This window comes from Saccopteryx leptura, chromosome 2 (genome assembly GCF_036850995.1).
Source record: "Saccopteryx leptura isolate mSacLep1 chromosome 2, mSacLep1_pri_phased_curated, whole genome shotgun sequence".
NCBI lineage: Eukaryota > Metazoa > Chordata > Mammalia > Chiroptera > Emballonuridae > Saccopteryx > Saccopteryx leptura.
The window spans coordinates 349,006,888-349,023,102 of record NC_089504.1 but is presented as its reverse complement, the minus strand read 5'-3'; the positions used below and the strand labels follow the sequence as shown (position 1 = coordinate 349,023,102).

The window sequence follows — 16,215 nt, the reverse complement described above, 5'->3', positions numbered from 1 at the left end:
TTCTCTGTGCTGTGAGTATGTAGGTATTGTAATTTTTTCCCATAGAGAAAGTCTGAGAATTAAGAACATAAACACCACACAGTTCTTGGGTCATAGAGCAGAAACAATTAGTAGATTAAAGCAAACCATAACCAGAGCCATAACCAGAGCGTGCTGAAAACTTCTCTGTTGTATGCTGACAACTTCCTGTTTGCCAAAACAAAGCTGGTGGGTATGATTTTAGCCTTGAAAACTAGTTTATCCCTTAACAAAAAGCAAAAAAATATATAAGGATTACAATTAGTTACCAGACAAAAAATTTAATGCAAGATTTAAAACAAGTGCTGAACAAACTGAAAGTTATCCCCCCTTCCATTATGATACTTTTATTTAATTGGTATGAAAGAAGACAAAGAGTTTTAGGAAGCCTTCCATTATTAGGGTAGGAAGATGAAACACTGACATTTTAGAGGTTTGATTTAATGAGATATTTAAGAGTGACTGCAGAAGTCCTAATGGTCTTATATCTCAGTGTTCAAGTGACAGGAATCAGAAATAGTTGTTTCTACCAAATCCGTCCATGAGACTTGGTAGAAGTTGGATTAACCACCATGCAGATTTCTTCTGCAAAACAGTAAAATGTAACTTAAAGGGATACTTGTGATGTTTAATTTAATGTTCAGAATACCCAAATATCTAAAATAAAATGTGGTTTTCTATTAGTATTTTCAGAGTGAGACTGTTGTGTTTTAGCAGGTGTGGTTTGCTGTGTATGGCAAGGTGGGTAGGCTCACTGTAAGGAGGCTTTCCTGTTAGAGGTTCATTCATGGAGGTCCTGCGGAGGATGCCAACAGACCTTTACTCCCTGCCTGTCATCATCAATCCAAACATAGGTCCCCTAGGAGTCCTGCCTTCCCTCTCTTCTTCTCTGTAATACCAAGAACGTTTTTCTATCTCCAAACCCTGCCCTGAGCCCATACAGGGTCCCATCTCCAACCTGGGAGGGAAAAGTTCTGGCCTTTAAGGCTTTTACTTTCCAAAGTGTTTAGAATGAAGTATCTACAAGATAAACTTCTTTTTGGGGCCTGACACTTTACATTTCATTTTGTATCTTGTTTTTTGATGAACACTTTATTTTTTGTCCATGCTGCTCTGAAGTCATCCAGTGTACTACTTCTCACTGCTGCGTGGCATTCATCCAGATATGTATATCTCACATCCTACTTACCAGTTTCTAAACAAAGACCATAAATGTCTTTTATTAGAAAAAGACATTAGGTATTATTGAAAATTTAAGCACAGGTGAGGCTGAAGTCGCATCCTGTTCCTACAATTTCTTTTTTTTTTTTACATTGGTGGAAAAAGATATAGTTTTCCAATTTTTACTTAGGTATTTTCTTATAGAACAATGCTTTTACAGGAAAAAGAATCGTAGTTTTCAAGCTGGTTCCTAAGCCAGCCCATTTTAGAAAACAACAAACAAACACCTGTGAGTATTATACCTAAAGGAGAAAACTATAAACAATATTTTGATGGGGGTACAATCATCCAACTTGGGACTTTAGAAATCCTTCTGTCCTGAAGCCTGGGTCACTGTGAGAGCCCACTCTTTCTCTACCTGTTCCCTAACTTCAAGCTCTGATGGTATTTGTGACTGGGGAGTGACTCCAGTGGGTAGGGCTGGGGAAGGAGTGAGGAGCTGGATGAGAGCCAAGTTGAGGTCATAAGGATTAAGGACATTTTTATTTTTAAAAAGATTTTATTTATTTTTATAAAAAGAGAGAGGGATAGGGGGGCGAGAAGCATCAACTCATAGGTGCTTTACTTTAGTTGTTCATTGATTATTTCTCTTATGTGTCTAGACCAGGCAAACCCAGGGTTCAACCTGGCAACCTCCACGTTCCAGGTTGATGCTCTATCAACTGTGCCACCACAGATCAGGCCAGGGAAGAAACATTTTAAAGGGCCAGAATGAGAGCAAAAAAGGGCCTTACTGGCCCTGGCCGGTTGGCTCAGCGGTAGAGCGTCGGCCTGGCGTGCGGGGGACCCGGGTTCGATTCCCAGCCAGGGCACATAGGAGAAGTGCCCATCTGCTTCTCCACCCCCCCCCCCCCTCCTTCCTCTCTGTCTCTCTCTTCCCCTCCCGCAGCCAAGGCTCCATTGGAGCAAAGATGGCCCGGGCGCTGGGGATGGCTCCTTGGCTTCTGCCCCAGGCGCTAGAGTGGCTCTGGTCGCGGCAGAGCGACGCCCCCTGGTGGGCAGAGCGTCGCCCCCTAGTGGGCGTGCCAGGTGAATCCCGGTCGGGCGCATGCGGGAGTCTGTCTGTCTGACTGTCTCTCCCCGTTTCCAGCTTCAGAAAAATACAAAAAAAAAAAAAAAAAAAAAGGGCCTTACTGAGGTGGGAGTTGAGAAGCCGTGGAAGGACCCATAGTGGAAGGATAAAATTTTCTCTCCTCCTCTCCTTCTCTTCCTCTCCTGCCTCCTCACCTTCAGCTACATCTCCCATTGAAAGTAGGGCTGCCAACATGCTTGGAAGTGCTGTGCTGTGAGGAGGGGGCCAAAGAGATGGGATGAGGAATAATGGCAGAAGCCAGCAAAAAGCTGTTGAAGCAAAATGACAATAAAATCATCAACAACGAAAGCATGAATATTTCTCTGCTCATGTCTACCAGGACAACCATTCACGTTTAAAGAATATTTGCAAATATGTGGGACTTCTTTTAACTAAAGAAAGGACATGAAATACAGTCCAGAATTAAACTTCGTAAATTAATTTGGTGAGTCATTTTAGCCTGTGCTCACCCTTTTGCATACAAACAAAAATCTCAAATGTATAATGCCAGCATAGGAAGAGACGTATGCTATTCTCCTTTTACAAGTGTGAGTTCTGCTTTAGTGGTTCAGATACTTTCACAAAATATCTCCTCTAGGAACACTTTGACTGGTTTTTGGTTGATGGAATTGTTTTCAGCAGCATTCTATGTACATGCTGCTTCTATGTACAAGGTTGATTGAAGCAAACTTTTGAGTTGTAGAAATATATATCAACACAAAACGTTTGTGACTGTTGGGGAACACCAACCTAAATATTTTTTTTTCTCTCAGTATGTTAGGATTATTACTTAGAGAACAGATGGAGGCAACCTTTATCTTTTAGTTGTTTGAAATGTGACCTATAAGACATTATTCTCCTCCAAATAACAAAAGAGTAGCTTTGTAAATGGACAGAGTTAGAGATTTGGGGGAATGTCAGAAACTTTGATCAGTCTGCAAAACCTAGTGATTTTGGGTGCATCCTGCTAACTCCGAATCTTCCCAGCTAGCCTCGGATCCCGCAGTGGTATTTCCCAGGGGTATGATGATCATATCATACCTACCATGTTCCCTTGTCCTCTGTCTTTCTTGCCTATTTTCTTACTCTACCCTTACTTGCTGGAATATATAGGCTGCCTGGAAGCTGAGGAATCTATGTTTTAGGGCAGCTGTTAATTATAATAGGAAGATGCATTTTTGTCGAAGCTGTGCTTACCTTTTAAATATGGGACTTTAAATTGGCCCTGGCCAGTTGGCTTAGCGGTAGAGCGTCGGCCTGGTGTGTGGAAGTCCCAGGTTCAATTCCTGGTCTATTCTCAGTCAGGCATAGATCAGGGCACACAGGAGAAGCGCCCATCTGCTTCTCCACCCTTCCCCCTCTCCTTCCTCTCTATGTCTCTCTTCCCCTCCCACAGCCAAGGCTCCATGAGAGCAAAGTTGGCCTGGGCAATGAGGACAGCTCCATGGCCTCTGCCTCAGGTGCTAGAATGGCTCGGGCCACAACGGAGCAATGCCCCAGCTAGGCAGAGCATTGCCCCCTGGTGGGCATGCGAGAGTCTGTCTGACTGCCTTCCTGCTTCTAACTTCGGAAAAATACAAAAAGGTATATGTATGTGTGTGTGTATGTATATATATATATATATATATATATATATATATATATGATTTTAAATCATTGTATATTACTTTTAGTGCAAAATACTGTACTAAAAGTACAAGCCTGCTACAAGCCTGCTTTCTAGAATAATCTTTCATTACTGTTCCTCTTGACCTTAACTTTATGTTCTGCTCGCCAAGTTGAAATTCTTTCAAGTCTCTCTCACTGAGATCTGTCATTTCAGGACCTTTGCACATGATGTTCCTATGCATGTGCCATTCTTTCCCTCATTCCACCAACTTCCCATCTCCCTTCCACCCACGACATACATACTTGGCCTGTTAATTTGGGGGTTTCAGATAAAAGATAAAAAACTTCAAATATAAGACCTCTTCTCTGAGAGGTCTTCCCTGACTTACCTTCCTCTATAGACTAGGTAATTACTGTGGGCTGTGCTCCCCCACTTTTCTTATTACAATTTCTATCACAATTCATTCTAATTGTTTAAGTCTGTATTTTTTGCTAGACTCTAAACTTTTAAGATAAAGTTAAGATTTATCTTGTTCAGTTTTTCAGTAATTAGAATATAATTCCTCAATAAATATTTGTTGAAGAATAAAAGCATTTAGAAAAAACTGTGAGATATTTATGGTATGTTTTTGATTTTGTCTTTGGTGTGATTACATTTACATCATGTGGTGTTGCTCACTCACCAGTTGAAGGTCATCAGGTATTATATATAGTGAGTGCTGTGATGTTAGAGGTGCCCCAAGAGTGTTCTTACACAGTTAGTGATGGTTTTCTCAGTGGGTTTTGCAGTTGCAGGAGCCCAAGGCATCCTGATGTAACAGGCCATGATCTTTATAGAACTCTTAGTAGAGATATTCTGAGCACTCTTAAAGAAATCTTACAGAACTTTTTCTTTTCTTTTTTTTTTTTTTGTATTTTTCTGAAGCTGGAAACGGGGAGAGACAGTCAGACAGACTCCCGCATGCGCCCGACTGGGATCCACCTGACACGCCCACCAGGGGCGATGCTCTACCCACCAGGGGGCAATGCTCTGCCCCTCCGGGGCGTCGCTCTGCCACGACCAGAGCCACTCTAGCGCCTGGGGCAGAGGCCAAGGAGCCATCCCCAGCGCCCGGGTCATCTTTGCTCCAATGGAGCCTTGGCTGCGGGAGGGGAAGAGAGAGACAGAGAGGAAGGAGGGGTGGGAGTGGAGAAGCAAATGGGCGCTTCTCCTGTGTGCCCTGGCCGGGAATCGAACCTGGGTCCCCCGCACGCCAGGCCGACGCTCTACCGCTGAGCCAACCGGCCAGGGCCCAGAACTTTTTCTTTTTGAGAGAGAGAGATAGGAAGGGAGAGAGAGAGAGAGGAGAGAGATAAGGAGCAGGAAGTCATAGTTGCTTTACTTTAGTTCATTGATTGCTTCTTTTTTTTTTGTGACAGAGACAGAGAGTCAGAGAGAGGGACAGATAGGGACAGACAGACAGGAAGGGAGAGAGGTGAGAAGCATTTCTTCCTTGTGGCACCTTAGTTGTTCATTGATTGCTTTCTCATATGTGCCTTGACTGGGGTGCTACGGCAGACTGAGTGACCCCTTGCTCAAGCCAGCGACTTTGGGGTCAAGCTGTGAGCCTTGCTCAAACCAGATGAGCCCGCGCTCAAGCTAGTGACCTTGGGGTCTCGAACCTGGGTTCTCCACATCCCAGTCCAACGCTCCATCACTGCACCACCAGCTGGTCAGGCTGATTGCTTCTTATACATGCCTTGACCAGGGTGCTCAAGCCAAGCCAGTGACCCCTTGCTTAAGCCAGTGCCTTGGACTTCAAGCCAGCAATCATTGGTCTCAAGCCAGAGACCATGGGATTATATCAATGATCCCACGCTCAAGCTGGTGACCCTGTGCTTAAGTTGGTCATCCTGCGCTCAAGCCAGTGACCTTGGGGTTTCGAACCTGGGACCTCAGCATCCCAGATCAATGCTCTAACCGCTGCACCACCACTGATCAGGCGGAATCTGACATTTTTAACAGTTTGACAACTTTTTCCTCTTTTCCCTAAATCATTATTAGCCTATTCAGGATTCCATTTTTCTACTTCTCAATTCAGTTTTAGAAATTTTTATTTTTCAAGTCTTGTGATTAAATCAAAGGAAAGTGAGGAGAAGGGAGGGAGTTTCTCAGAGTCCCACTCAGTTGACCTCCCCGCACTCCTTTTCTTCCTTAGCAGAAACTTACGACTCCAGAGAGCACAGTTAGACAACCAGTGTTCTGATTTATTAATTCTGCTTTTATCTCTATTGTTTCCTTTCTCCTGTATTCCATAGGCTTGTTTTATTGCTCTTTTCTGATTACTTGAGTTTGATGCTCATTGAATTTATTATAATTTTTTCTTATTTAACACTGGAAAAATTTAAGTCTGTAAATTGTCACTCTGTACAATGCTGCTCTATAATATTTTATACAGGCTATTTTCTCAATAGGTGGTAACTATAGTTTTGTTTCCTATTTAACCCACAATGTAGGTAAGAGTGTGTTTTTAACTTCTGAGTGTGGAGGGGTTTGTTTACTTTTTTTAATATTAAGTTCTGGTTTTATATTATTGTGGTCATAAAATAAGGTCTTTCTAATTTTCAGTTTCTAAGAATTTATTGAAGTTTTTTTGTAATTCTTTGCTTTAGATCAACTTGAGAAGTATTACCATCTTAACAATAGTAAATCTCATCTATGAACATGAGATGTCTTTCCATTTAGGTCTTTAATGTCTTTCAACAACATTTTATAGTTTTCAGAGTTTAAGTTTTGTGCTTCTTTTGTTAAATTTATTTCTATATATTTAATTCTCTTTTATGCTATCTTAAATGGAATTTTTCTAATTTCATTTTTAGTTTGTTCATTGCTACTATATAGAAATTCAGTTGATTTTTGTATATTGTAGCCTGCAAACTTGGTGAACTTTTTTATTAGTTCTAATAATTTTTTAGTGGATTCCATAGGGCTTTCTATATACAAGATCATATTATCTAAAAGTAGAGATAATTTTACTTCTTCTTTTATAATCTGGACTCTTTGAATTTTATTTTCTTGCATAATTGCCCTGGCTAGCACCAGTACAAAGTTGAGTATAAATGGTGAGAGCAGACATTCTTGTCTTGTTCCTGACACTAGCGACAGGGAGAAAGCATTCAGTCTTTCACTACTAAGCATGATGCTACCGGTGGGGTTTTGCAGATGCTCTTTATTGGACTGAGAAAATTTTCTTCTATTCCTAGTTTGTTGAGTGATTTTTATCATGAAGAGATACTGAATTTTGTCAAATAGGTTTTTTTTCCTTCTTCTGTGGCTGTTGAGATGATTGTGTGGTCTTTGTTCTTTATTCTACTAATACAATGTTGCATTAATTGACTTTTGGATACCAATTATTTTTATCTCCTAGTTCAACTTCCCATTTCTTCATTCTTTAGCCTTCATAGGACCTTGAGGAACCTATTAAATGACACATAGAATAGATGTGATGCAGAGCTTAGAAGTCGATGGTGGTCTCTATGTCAAAAAAGTTGGTGATGGCTACCTGGGATATTTTTGTTTGGTGATGTTGATTTTTAGGTGTGCTTATGTGACCCAACTGTATAAATTCTAACATTATTTTGATAGTATATATGATACAGTTTTATATTACAGGCACTATTTTTGGAAGTGAAAAAATTTAACTATATTATTTATTTGCTTTTTAAGGAATAACCCTTTTATGCATAATAAGTATGTAGCTAGTATTTCTAGCTATTGTAATCATTATCAATATATTTTGTCTTTGAAAATTTGTAGGTGCCTCCCAATTTCTTTCAACATAACATGATTTGTTTCACACTATATATTTACATGTCTATAGTTTATGATGTATGCTTACATTAATTGCAGTTTCCTTCCCTTGGACACATTCTTCTTTTCCATATGTGCTACTTCACTTGGTTGCATTGTCATTTTCATTGATGATGCATCTGCTAATTAATTTTTCCTCATCGAATGCCTGCACTTTTTGTTCTTGATTTTGCAGTTCAGCTCTGTTTTTTATTTCACCTCTGTTTGTTGGTATTTCTATTTGTAGCTTCTATTGGCCTGTGACCTTCCATGAATTGTTTGTGCTATTTACATGCTTATGGAAATGACAGTCCATCCTCTGCCATCAGTGATAATTACTACTTAAATATTTCTTTAAAATAGTTCAGAAAATAATTTTTCTCTTATTGTTAATATATCAAAAGGTGTCACTTATAGGCACATATACAGTTTTATTTTTTCTTCTGGTTAAATATGCACAACATAAAATTTACCCTTTTAACCTTTATTGACTATACAAGTCTGTGGTATTAATCACATTCACATTATTTGGCAATATTAAAGTTTTTAAAGAGAAAATAATATCTATTTCTTAATTCTTTAGGTTTTTCCTCTTTCGCCCTTAGTACTTGTTTTATGTTGATCAACTTCCCTTTCCTTTTAGATGCCGAGGAGTTTCTAGCAGAAGGTTTGAGGAATGAGAACCTCGGTGCTGTTGCAAGGGACCACAGAGACCATATTCTTCGGGGCTTTCAGCAGATCAAGACTAGGTTTGTATAAATGGTCCCATTATTCTTCTTCATAAGTTTTAAAATAGTTTATAACCAGTAAAACCTACTTTAGTAGTTCATAAATTAACAAGGTGAGACATACCTATCATAGTTCTTTATACTTTGTAGAGGCTTAATGAATATTTTTTATATGTATATATGTTTATTTATTTATTTAAATGAAAGGTAAGTTAGCTATGCCCATTAGGCTTAATAAATATTTACTAAACTGAATTGGAGGTAGGAAGATATAGTTAGTATAGTTTACCAAAATAGAACATTTTGATAATTATGTGTCTTAAGATAATAGTTCTGCTTTTAGCTTTGGATGATGCTGGTCTTATTGAACACTTTTGCAAAATGTGTGAAAAGCTAAAACATTTATGCTTGTTCAAGTTACTAAAGGGGAGATATTAGGCAGTATGAGATAATTAATTTTCATTATGATTTTTGGTCCCAATTTTACTTCCACATCTCTTTCCCTAATAAAAAAAAATGTAAATCAGATTTATCCAGTTAATTCTTTGACCATAATGGATTGTTTTAGACTGGGTTGAGATGATGCTTGTTATGTTATTATTATTATTATTATTATTTTTTTAAATAAGAGACCCTAACCTAATTTGTGCCTTTTAGAATGTGAGCATCTGGCAGATGCATACACCTGTGTAGGGAGGAAGAAATAACTTTCCTTTACAGTATACTTCTTGACCACCTCTTACTTTAAACGTAGTAACTGAAAGAGAGTTGGGGATAAGTGAGCATTACTTTAAGCCTTTTCCAACTTGGTGCCAATGTGATTCAGAAGGTTTGATCTGAGTGTTCTTAGAAAAGGAAGAGCATCTGCAGGTTTATAACTGGGACTTAATTTGTGTGGCTGACCGATCTTAGCATCTACTTTAGAAACCTCATTGAAACTCCATAGAAGCAGTGAGTTTTATCCTTTCAAAGGGCACAGCCAGAATCTATTCCCTCCAGGAAAGTGAGAACCTCACAAGATGCCCTGCTGGATCTTAATCGATCTTTCCTGCTGGCTAATTAACCATCACTTTTACTCAGCAACTGGGTACTGTGTAATTATCAGCCTGGGTTGCCCTGAATAATTGAAACAAACAGGATGCAGAAGGTGGGAGCTTTTTACAGAAGTGAAAATATCTATAATAATTGTTAGGCTGGAAGACTATTTAAAACAAACTTCCCCATAATGTTCCTTTATTAGTAGACAAGCTCAGGCTTAGTAGTGAACCTGAAGGCTTAGTTAGTCACCCCTAGAATTTTTTATTTTTTAATAATACAAAGCTGATTTTGTATTATAAGGATAGCAGGAGAAATAAAGGTGGAATTATTTATTTTTTTCTTAAAATTAACTTTCCTATTTCTATTGGGGTGAAATTATTTTAAATTGTATTGATATTATATGGAGAGGGATGCCCCACATATAATTGTGTATATGGGAGTGCTGTTGGTATATACTCTGTAATAAGGAATGCAAAAACAATTTTACTGCATCTGTAGGAACAAATATACAATTAGTAGGAATTCTCTTTTCTAGTATTTGTACCACAGCATTTGGAAAGGGCTAAATTTCTATTTGAAATTGGTAACAGATGGGGATTTTTGTGGTGATTCATTGTTATCAGTTGCATATTATTTCTTAGTCCTCTTTTTAAACACGTACACACACACATAGAAGCTGTATTTGTTATGGGGCAGAGAGGATTCCTTGTTCTCAAAGAACTTGCTGCATGGTTTGTGGGATAGACATTCAGGAAATAATCAGCAGGAGCTTTAGGAAACATCTGCATTGTTGATAGGAGCTTTCTGTTCATTGATTTGTTGCAAGAAAGATGACACTTTATTTACAATTTCATAATTATCAGCTCACAGAGGAAATGAGGAGCCAGAAATTAGATACTGTACAAGAAAATGGAAAAATGAGGCTTCCCTTTGGCAAGCTGTTTGAAGTTGCCTTATATCCACTCATTCAATCATTATCCTGTTAATGGAACCCTTGTTTTACTGAATCCTCTTTTTCAGCCATATTGCTTCTATAGTCCTATTTATGGCTGGTCAATGTCTTGCATTTATATGTATTGATGCCAGTTGGTTTGAAAGCCCTGAAAGCTTATACAATGCCAGCCACATTTAGCTTTGCTGTGCGACAGTTGTAACTCCCCCAAAGGCTGGGTGTGAAAAGAAATTTGGAAGTCATCAAACTGGAGAGTCAAATGCTGACTAACATGAAAAGAATTCTTGAAAGTCATTTAAAAAGTTTTATCTTTAGTCATATTAAAGCAATAGTATTTTAGGGTTTGGGTATCTTCCAAGTGCTCATCTGTTTTTCAGTACAAGTAGCTTAGCTATTCTCTCCCCTCCCAGACTTAAACACAAAAAATAAAATCGTATCTGTATCTCTACCTACATACGAGTTTTTTGGCTTAAAGGTGTTACCAATGAAGGATAATGTTTTCCATGTAAGACAAAATAAAAAACGGATGGCAATCTGTGATTCCAAGGAAATGAAGCCCTGTTGTGGTATTTGATGTCCTGAGCTGTGATGTTTATTGCGCTCCTTCAAACTGCCTCCTCGTTTCAACCTTCTCCCTAAAAACTAACTGCTTTCATATTCCTAGTCCAAGTTTTCATTGAGCTCTTTAGAGAATGATTAGGATGAAAGCCAGGCAGAGGCTCCTCCTGTTTTATTGCAGTGGTCACTGCAGGATCAGCACCAGATGTGAGACACCTGGAATGAAGCAGACGTGATCTACACTCAGATGCTAGATGGTGTTCTTATGCATTTGGGGAAACAGTCAAGAATTTCCTTGATTCAGGGGAGGCCATCTGACAGCAAGATTACATTCAGAGTGGGGGAAGGGGTGAAGGGAACAGAATATTTTTATTACTAAAGGTAGGGATAAATTCTCTCTCAATGGCCCATTTTGGAACAAATGGTCCTTTATGTTCACTGTTGGAAGTGAAGGCTAGAGCCAATGGAAACAAACTTGGAGTATTGTTTCCTTTTGTGAAACTTAAAGGAGTTCCAAAGAGAGACAGGTAGATTGATGATAGCATATTGGAATGGAAAGAAATAAAGAAATAACTTTATGTAACAGGGTTATGGCATAAAACCCACAAAACCCAAGACATTTAAAGTACAGACTTGAAGAGTATCTTGAGCATGTCTCATTGTGGGTGGTTAATAGCTCTGCGTGAAACATGATACATTAGTACAAATATTATAAAGGTAATTCCAGTTTTCTTTGGGAACTCCAAATTTTTCTTTTCAGCTTAACATGGATTTAGCTTTAGTTTAAGAATATATAACTCAGATGTCTTTGTATTATAGGGAGAAAGACAAGGAGTTAGTTTGATACGACTCTTGGGAACAAGGGTTTCAAAGTAGTATAAGTTCTGTAAAATATCATTACCATTAATTGTATACAGAGTTTTACTTTTCCTAAGTGCTGGCTATTGATCTTAAAAATCCCAAAACAAAACACATTCAAATGGAGTGTGCTTATTAAGAGAACTAATATGTAATGTGCTGTTCATACAGTGTGTTACTTGCAAGTTTAGATATTTGGTCATAGAAACTCTTTCTGCTGTTCATTTCACGACTTAATACTGGAGTTTCAGAGCTAACACAGGAAAACAAGTGGGAGGTACTTGTACAATCCATCTAAGTTTAAAGAGCTTTGAAAAGGCTTAAAAGTCACCACAATAATTTGACCACATCTTGAAGTTTAAAAATTCATTTTTTTCTTTTTCAATCCTGTTCCTTCTTCTCATCTTTAAACCAAGAAAGAAAACAAAAATTCGCAACCACTTCAGGGATCTGAAGTGATAAATTTTATGTAAATCCCCATAGTAGTTTTCTGTTTTTCAGTATGTGTATATTGAGATTTGCTATTGTGTTTAAGACTTTTTTGCCTCTGGCTGGTTGGCTCAGCAGTAGAGCATCGACCCAGCGTGTGGAAGGCCCAGGTTCAATTCCAGTCAGGGCACACAGGAGAAATGACCATCTGCTTCTCCCCACCCCTTCCCCCCTCCCTCAGCCATGGCTCAATTGATTCAAACACTTTGGCCTGGGCACTGAGGATGGCTCCCTGGAGCCTCTGCCTCAGGTGCTAAAAATTGCTCAGTTGCAAGTGGACCAAGATGGGCAGAGCATGGGCTCCAGATGGGGGTTGCCGGGTTGATTCTGGTCAGGGCATATGTGGAAGTCTGTCTCTTTCTTTCTCTCCCCTATTCTGACTGGAAAAAAAAAAGATTTTTAGAGATATACTTATCTGGGAGTGGGGGTTATATTCTTTTTTAGTCTGAAGTACTCTAGAAGTGAGACTGATAATAATATTAGCTACCGTTGGTCTCTCAGCCTAACCTGGAAAAGAAGATCATGTTACTGTGTTCTTTCATAGCAAGTCTCCTGTCCCTTTAAAACAGTCTTGAAATGTATAACTCTTCTTTTAATTTTATGATGTTGATTATCTTGTTTATTCTTTCAATTGTGTGGGTCTCTTGGATTTGGTACCAGCTCCCAGATTAAGTGGACCCATTTATTTTCCTTTTACACTGGGCTGTTATGGTGGTATTAGTGGCAAAAGCTTCTCCCTTTGTGTATCTCAAAACATAAATATTTTATATATGTAACTCTGCATATAATAATATTTCAGTATTTTTTTTATACTAAGTGATAGGTGGGTTAAAAAAAATAGTTTGGCCCTCGCTGGTTGGCTCAGCGGTAGAGCGTCGGCCTGGCGTGTGGGGGACCCGGGTTTGATTCCCGGCCAGGGCACATAGGAGAAGCGCCCATTTGCTTCTCCACCCCCCCCCCCCCTTCCTCTCTGTCTCTCTCTTCCCCTCCTGCAGCCAAGGCTCCATTGGAGCAAAGATGGCCCGGGCACTGGGGATGGCTCCTTGGCCTCTGCCCCAGGCGCTAGAGTGGCTCTGGTCGTGGCAGAGCGATGCCCCGGAGGGGCAGAGCATCGCCCCCTGGTGGGCAGAGTGTTGCCCCTGGTGGGTGTGCCGGGTGGATCCCGGTCGGGCGCATGTGGGAGTCTGTCTGTCTCTCCCCGTTTCCAGCTTCAGAAAAATACAAAAAAAAAAAAATAGTTTGGATGACCTGACCAGTGGTGGCTCAGTGGATAGAGTGTTGACCTGGAATGGTGAGCTCCCCAGTTCAAATCTCCAAGATCACTTGCTTGAGTACAGGCTTACCAGCTTGAGCCCAGGGTCACTGGCTTGAGCAGGGGTCACTGGCTTGGCTTGAACCCCACCCCCACCCAGTCAAGGCATGTAGGAGAGGCAATCAATGAACAACTAATGTGATACAACTATGAGTTGATGCTTCTCATCTCTCTCGTTTTCTGTCTCTCTGTCTCTTTCTCTCTCTTGTGCATGTACACATGCACTCAAAAATAATAGTTTGCGTGAATAAATTTGTTCCTTTCAAAATTTTATATTAAAAATTTTCAGTGCTGAGCTGTTTAAACAGAGCATATTCTATTAAGAGTGAAAGGAATTTTGAAATTCTTTTAGGCAGGTAACTGAGCTTGCACCCTTTGGGTTGGAACCTGTTAAAATAGTAAGTTGAACACTACTCTTCAGCAATATAGTTAGGTTGCTGAAATTTACTTTATTCCTGATAGAATTATAGATATCATTATCGCTTGAGCACATTCCTATTATCTACCCAATGTGAATTTGTTCTGGAAGATCTCAGAAAATCCTTAGTGTCAATTTTTTTAACACCTGAAGCTTTTTGATTCATCTGTAAATGGAGGCTCTTAATTTGTACATTGTGTGAAAAGATCACTTGTATAAAATGACGGTCTTCATTTTTACCAGCATTTGCTTTGGCCTTGATTTGCAGTGTCGTTCGATCTGGAGCTACTCTTTTGTTCTGTGTGGTACTATTTTCTCTACTTATAAAAAGCCAGTGGAAAAAAATGCCTTTTTGTGTTCATCTATCTGTGGATCTCCAGGAGCTCTGTGGGACGGGGCCTTCTGACTGTGCTTTTCTCTAATTTGCTTGTTTCTCTTATTTCTGATGCAGACCCACCCTGTGTCCACTTTCTGTGTTACAGTGAGATGGAGCAACGGGGAGAGAAATGCAAGAGCTGAGTGAGCTGCCAGGAGCCCAACTCTTTGTTCTGACGTTATTTCTGTAACACTGGCTGATTCAGTCAAAGATTTCCTTAATGGTGATCTTCTATCTTCTTTTAAAGTTGACGCCCCCCCAAATGTTGTTTAGAACTATTTTCCCCCCCAAATGTTACAGAAATGCAAACATGACCAATCAAACTTCAAAACCTCTATTTGACTTCTTTTATGGTATCACTATGATTTTTTTTTTTTTAATTTGGAAAATGATGCAGGAAATTTTACGTCCTTGGGATTTTATTTTATTTCATGATTCTGTTGAAAATGGGTTGAGTGTAAAGTGGGTTTTTATAATCACACTTTATGAATCATTTCTTCTTTGGAAGCCAGACCTTCTCTCCCACTGTGTAGCCTCGTCTAGTCTCCCTGAAGTGCGGTGCTAGCAGGGCTGGTAATGAAATGCGGTCCTACTTATCACACTCAGCAAAGAGCCGAGAAGACGGGAAAAAATCAATCCCACAGGAACTTCTCCCGGGCTACATATCCATATTTAACCCCCATGCATTTAACATGGAAATGAGATATCGTAGGGTTTTAGTTTTTGATTTACACAACATGTCACCGCCTCCTCGGCACTGGGAATATTTTATGGACCAACTGCTGACCCATTTGGGAAGATCTCAGTCTATCGCCCCAGGTCCAGTATAGCTTCTTCATATTTCTTTCAAAGCTCTCAGCAGTGCTTTGCAGTAGTTTTGATTCTTTAGGCTTCAAAGGATGCCCCTCCCAGGGCCAATCTTCTGAAGGAAAAAAAAAATTAGTATAAGGGAACAAACAGCTGGTAAAGGAAAGGGCAGCTCTTCCTGTGGCAGCTCTTACTGTACTCAATTAATACGGAGTTTACGAACCAGGAATACATGGCTTTGTAAAGCCAAGAAAATTCCAGTTTGATGCTAGTGCTTTGTCATGCAATTCTCACTTGGAGGGACTCAGTTTTCAATAGTTCAGCTTCAAATTGTTTTATCATAGACACATTGTGGCTTATGTAAGATGTATTATCATTAAATGTCCAAACTCAAGCTCCCTTGATTTTGTGAGCCTTTTTGATGTTCTCATAATTTACAAAAAATTTTAGACCCACATAATTTCCAATTAGCTCTTTCCCGAACTTATATTAGTGAGCATCTCATTTGTGAATTCTGCCATAACCACAGAGCCCACTCTACAATTTGGTAACTGAGACCTCCTACTACATCTACCAAGTGCCTTGAGATATAAATAATTACTCTAAGTCACAGAATTAATAAAAGATTAGGAATTAGGATGTAGAAGTTCTAATTGGTTGCTTAGTTTGCTTAACCAAGCCATTGCTAAAAAAGTGAATTGGCATCTTTCAAAGGATTATTGGTTTAAAAGAACTGTAGATAAATATTGAAGTTTAGTTAACTATATATGCATGCTGGAATGTTTAGGGATGGAGTGTACTGATGTCTGCAATTTATGGTGAAATGTGTCAAAAAATAAGATGGATGTATAAATGTGTAACAAAGCAAATATAACAAAATGTGAATTATAGATTCTAGGTTATGGACATATATGGGTGTTCTTTCTCTTTT

General features: G+C 39.2%; 1 protein-coding gene across 2 annotated transcripts in view; it reads left to right on the top strand.

The window, feature by feature from the left end:
- The window catches only part of SKAP1 (src kinase associated phosphoprotein 1), a 274,756-nt gene that overhangs the window by 15,208 nt on the left and 243,333 nt on the right, over positions 1-16,215 (top strand). For both annotated transcript variants that reach the window (XM_066366401.1, XM_066366402.1), the window contains exon 2: positions 8,392-8,497. In XM_066366401.1, the coding sequence (XP_066222498.1) occupies positions 8,392-8,497 (106 nt within the window). The remainder of the gene's footprint in view (positions 1-8,391; positions 8,498-16,215) is intronic.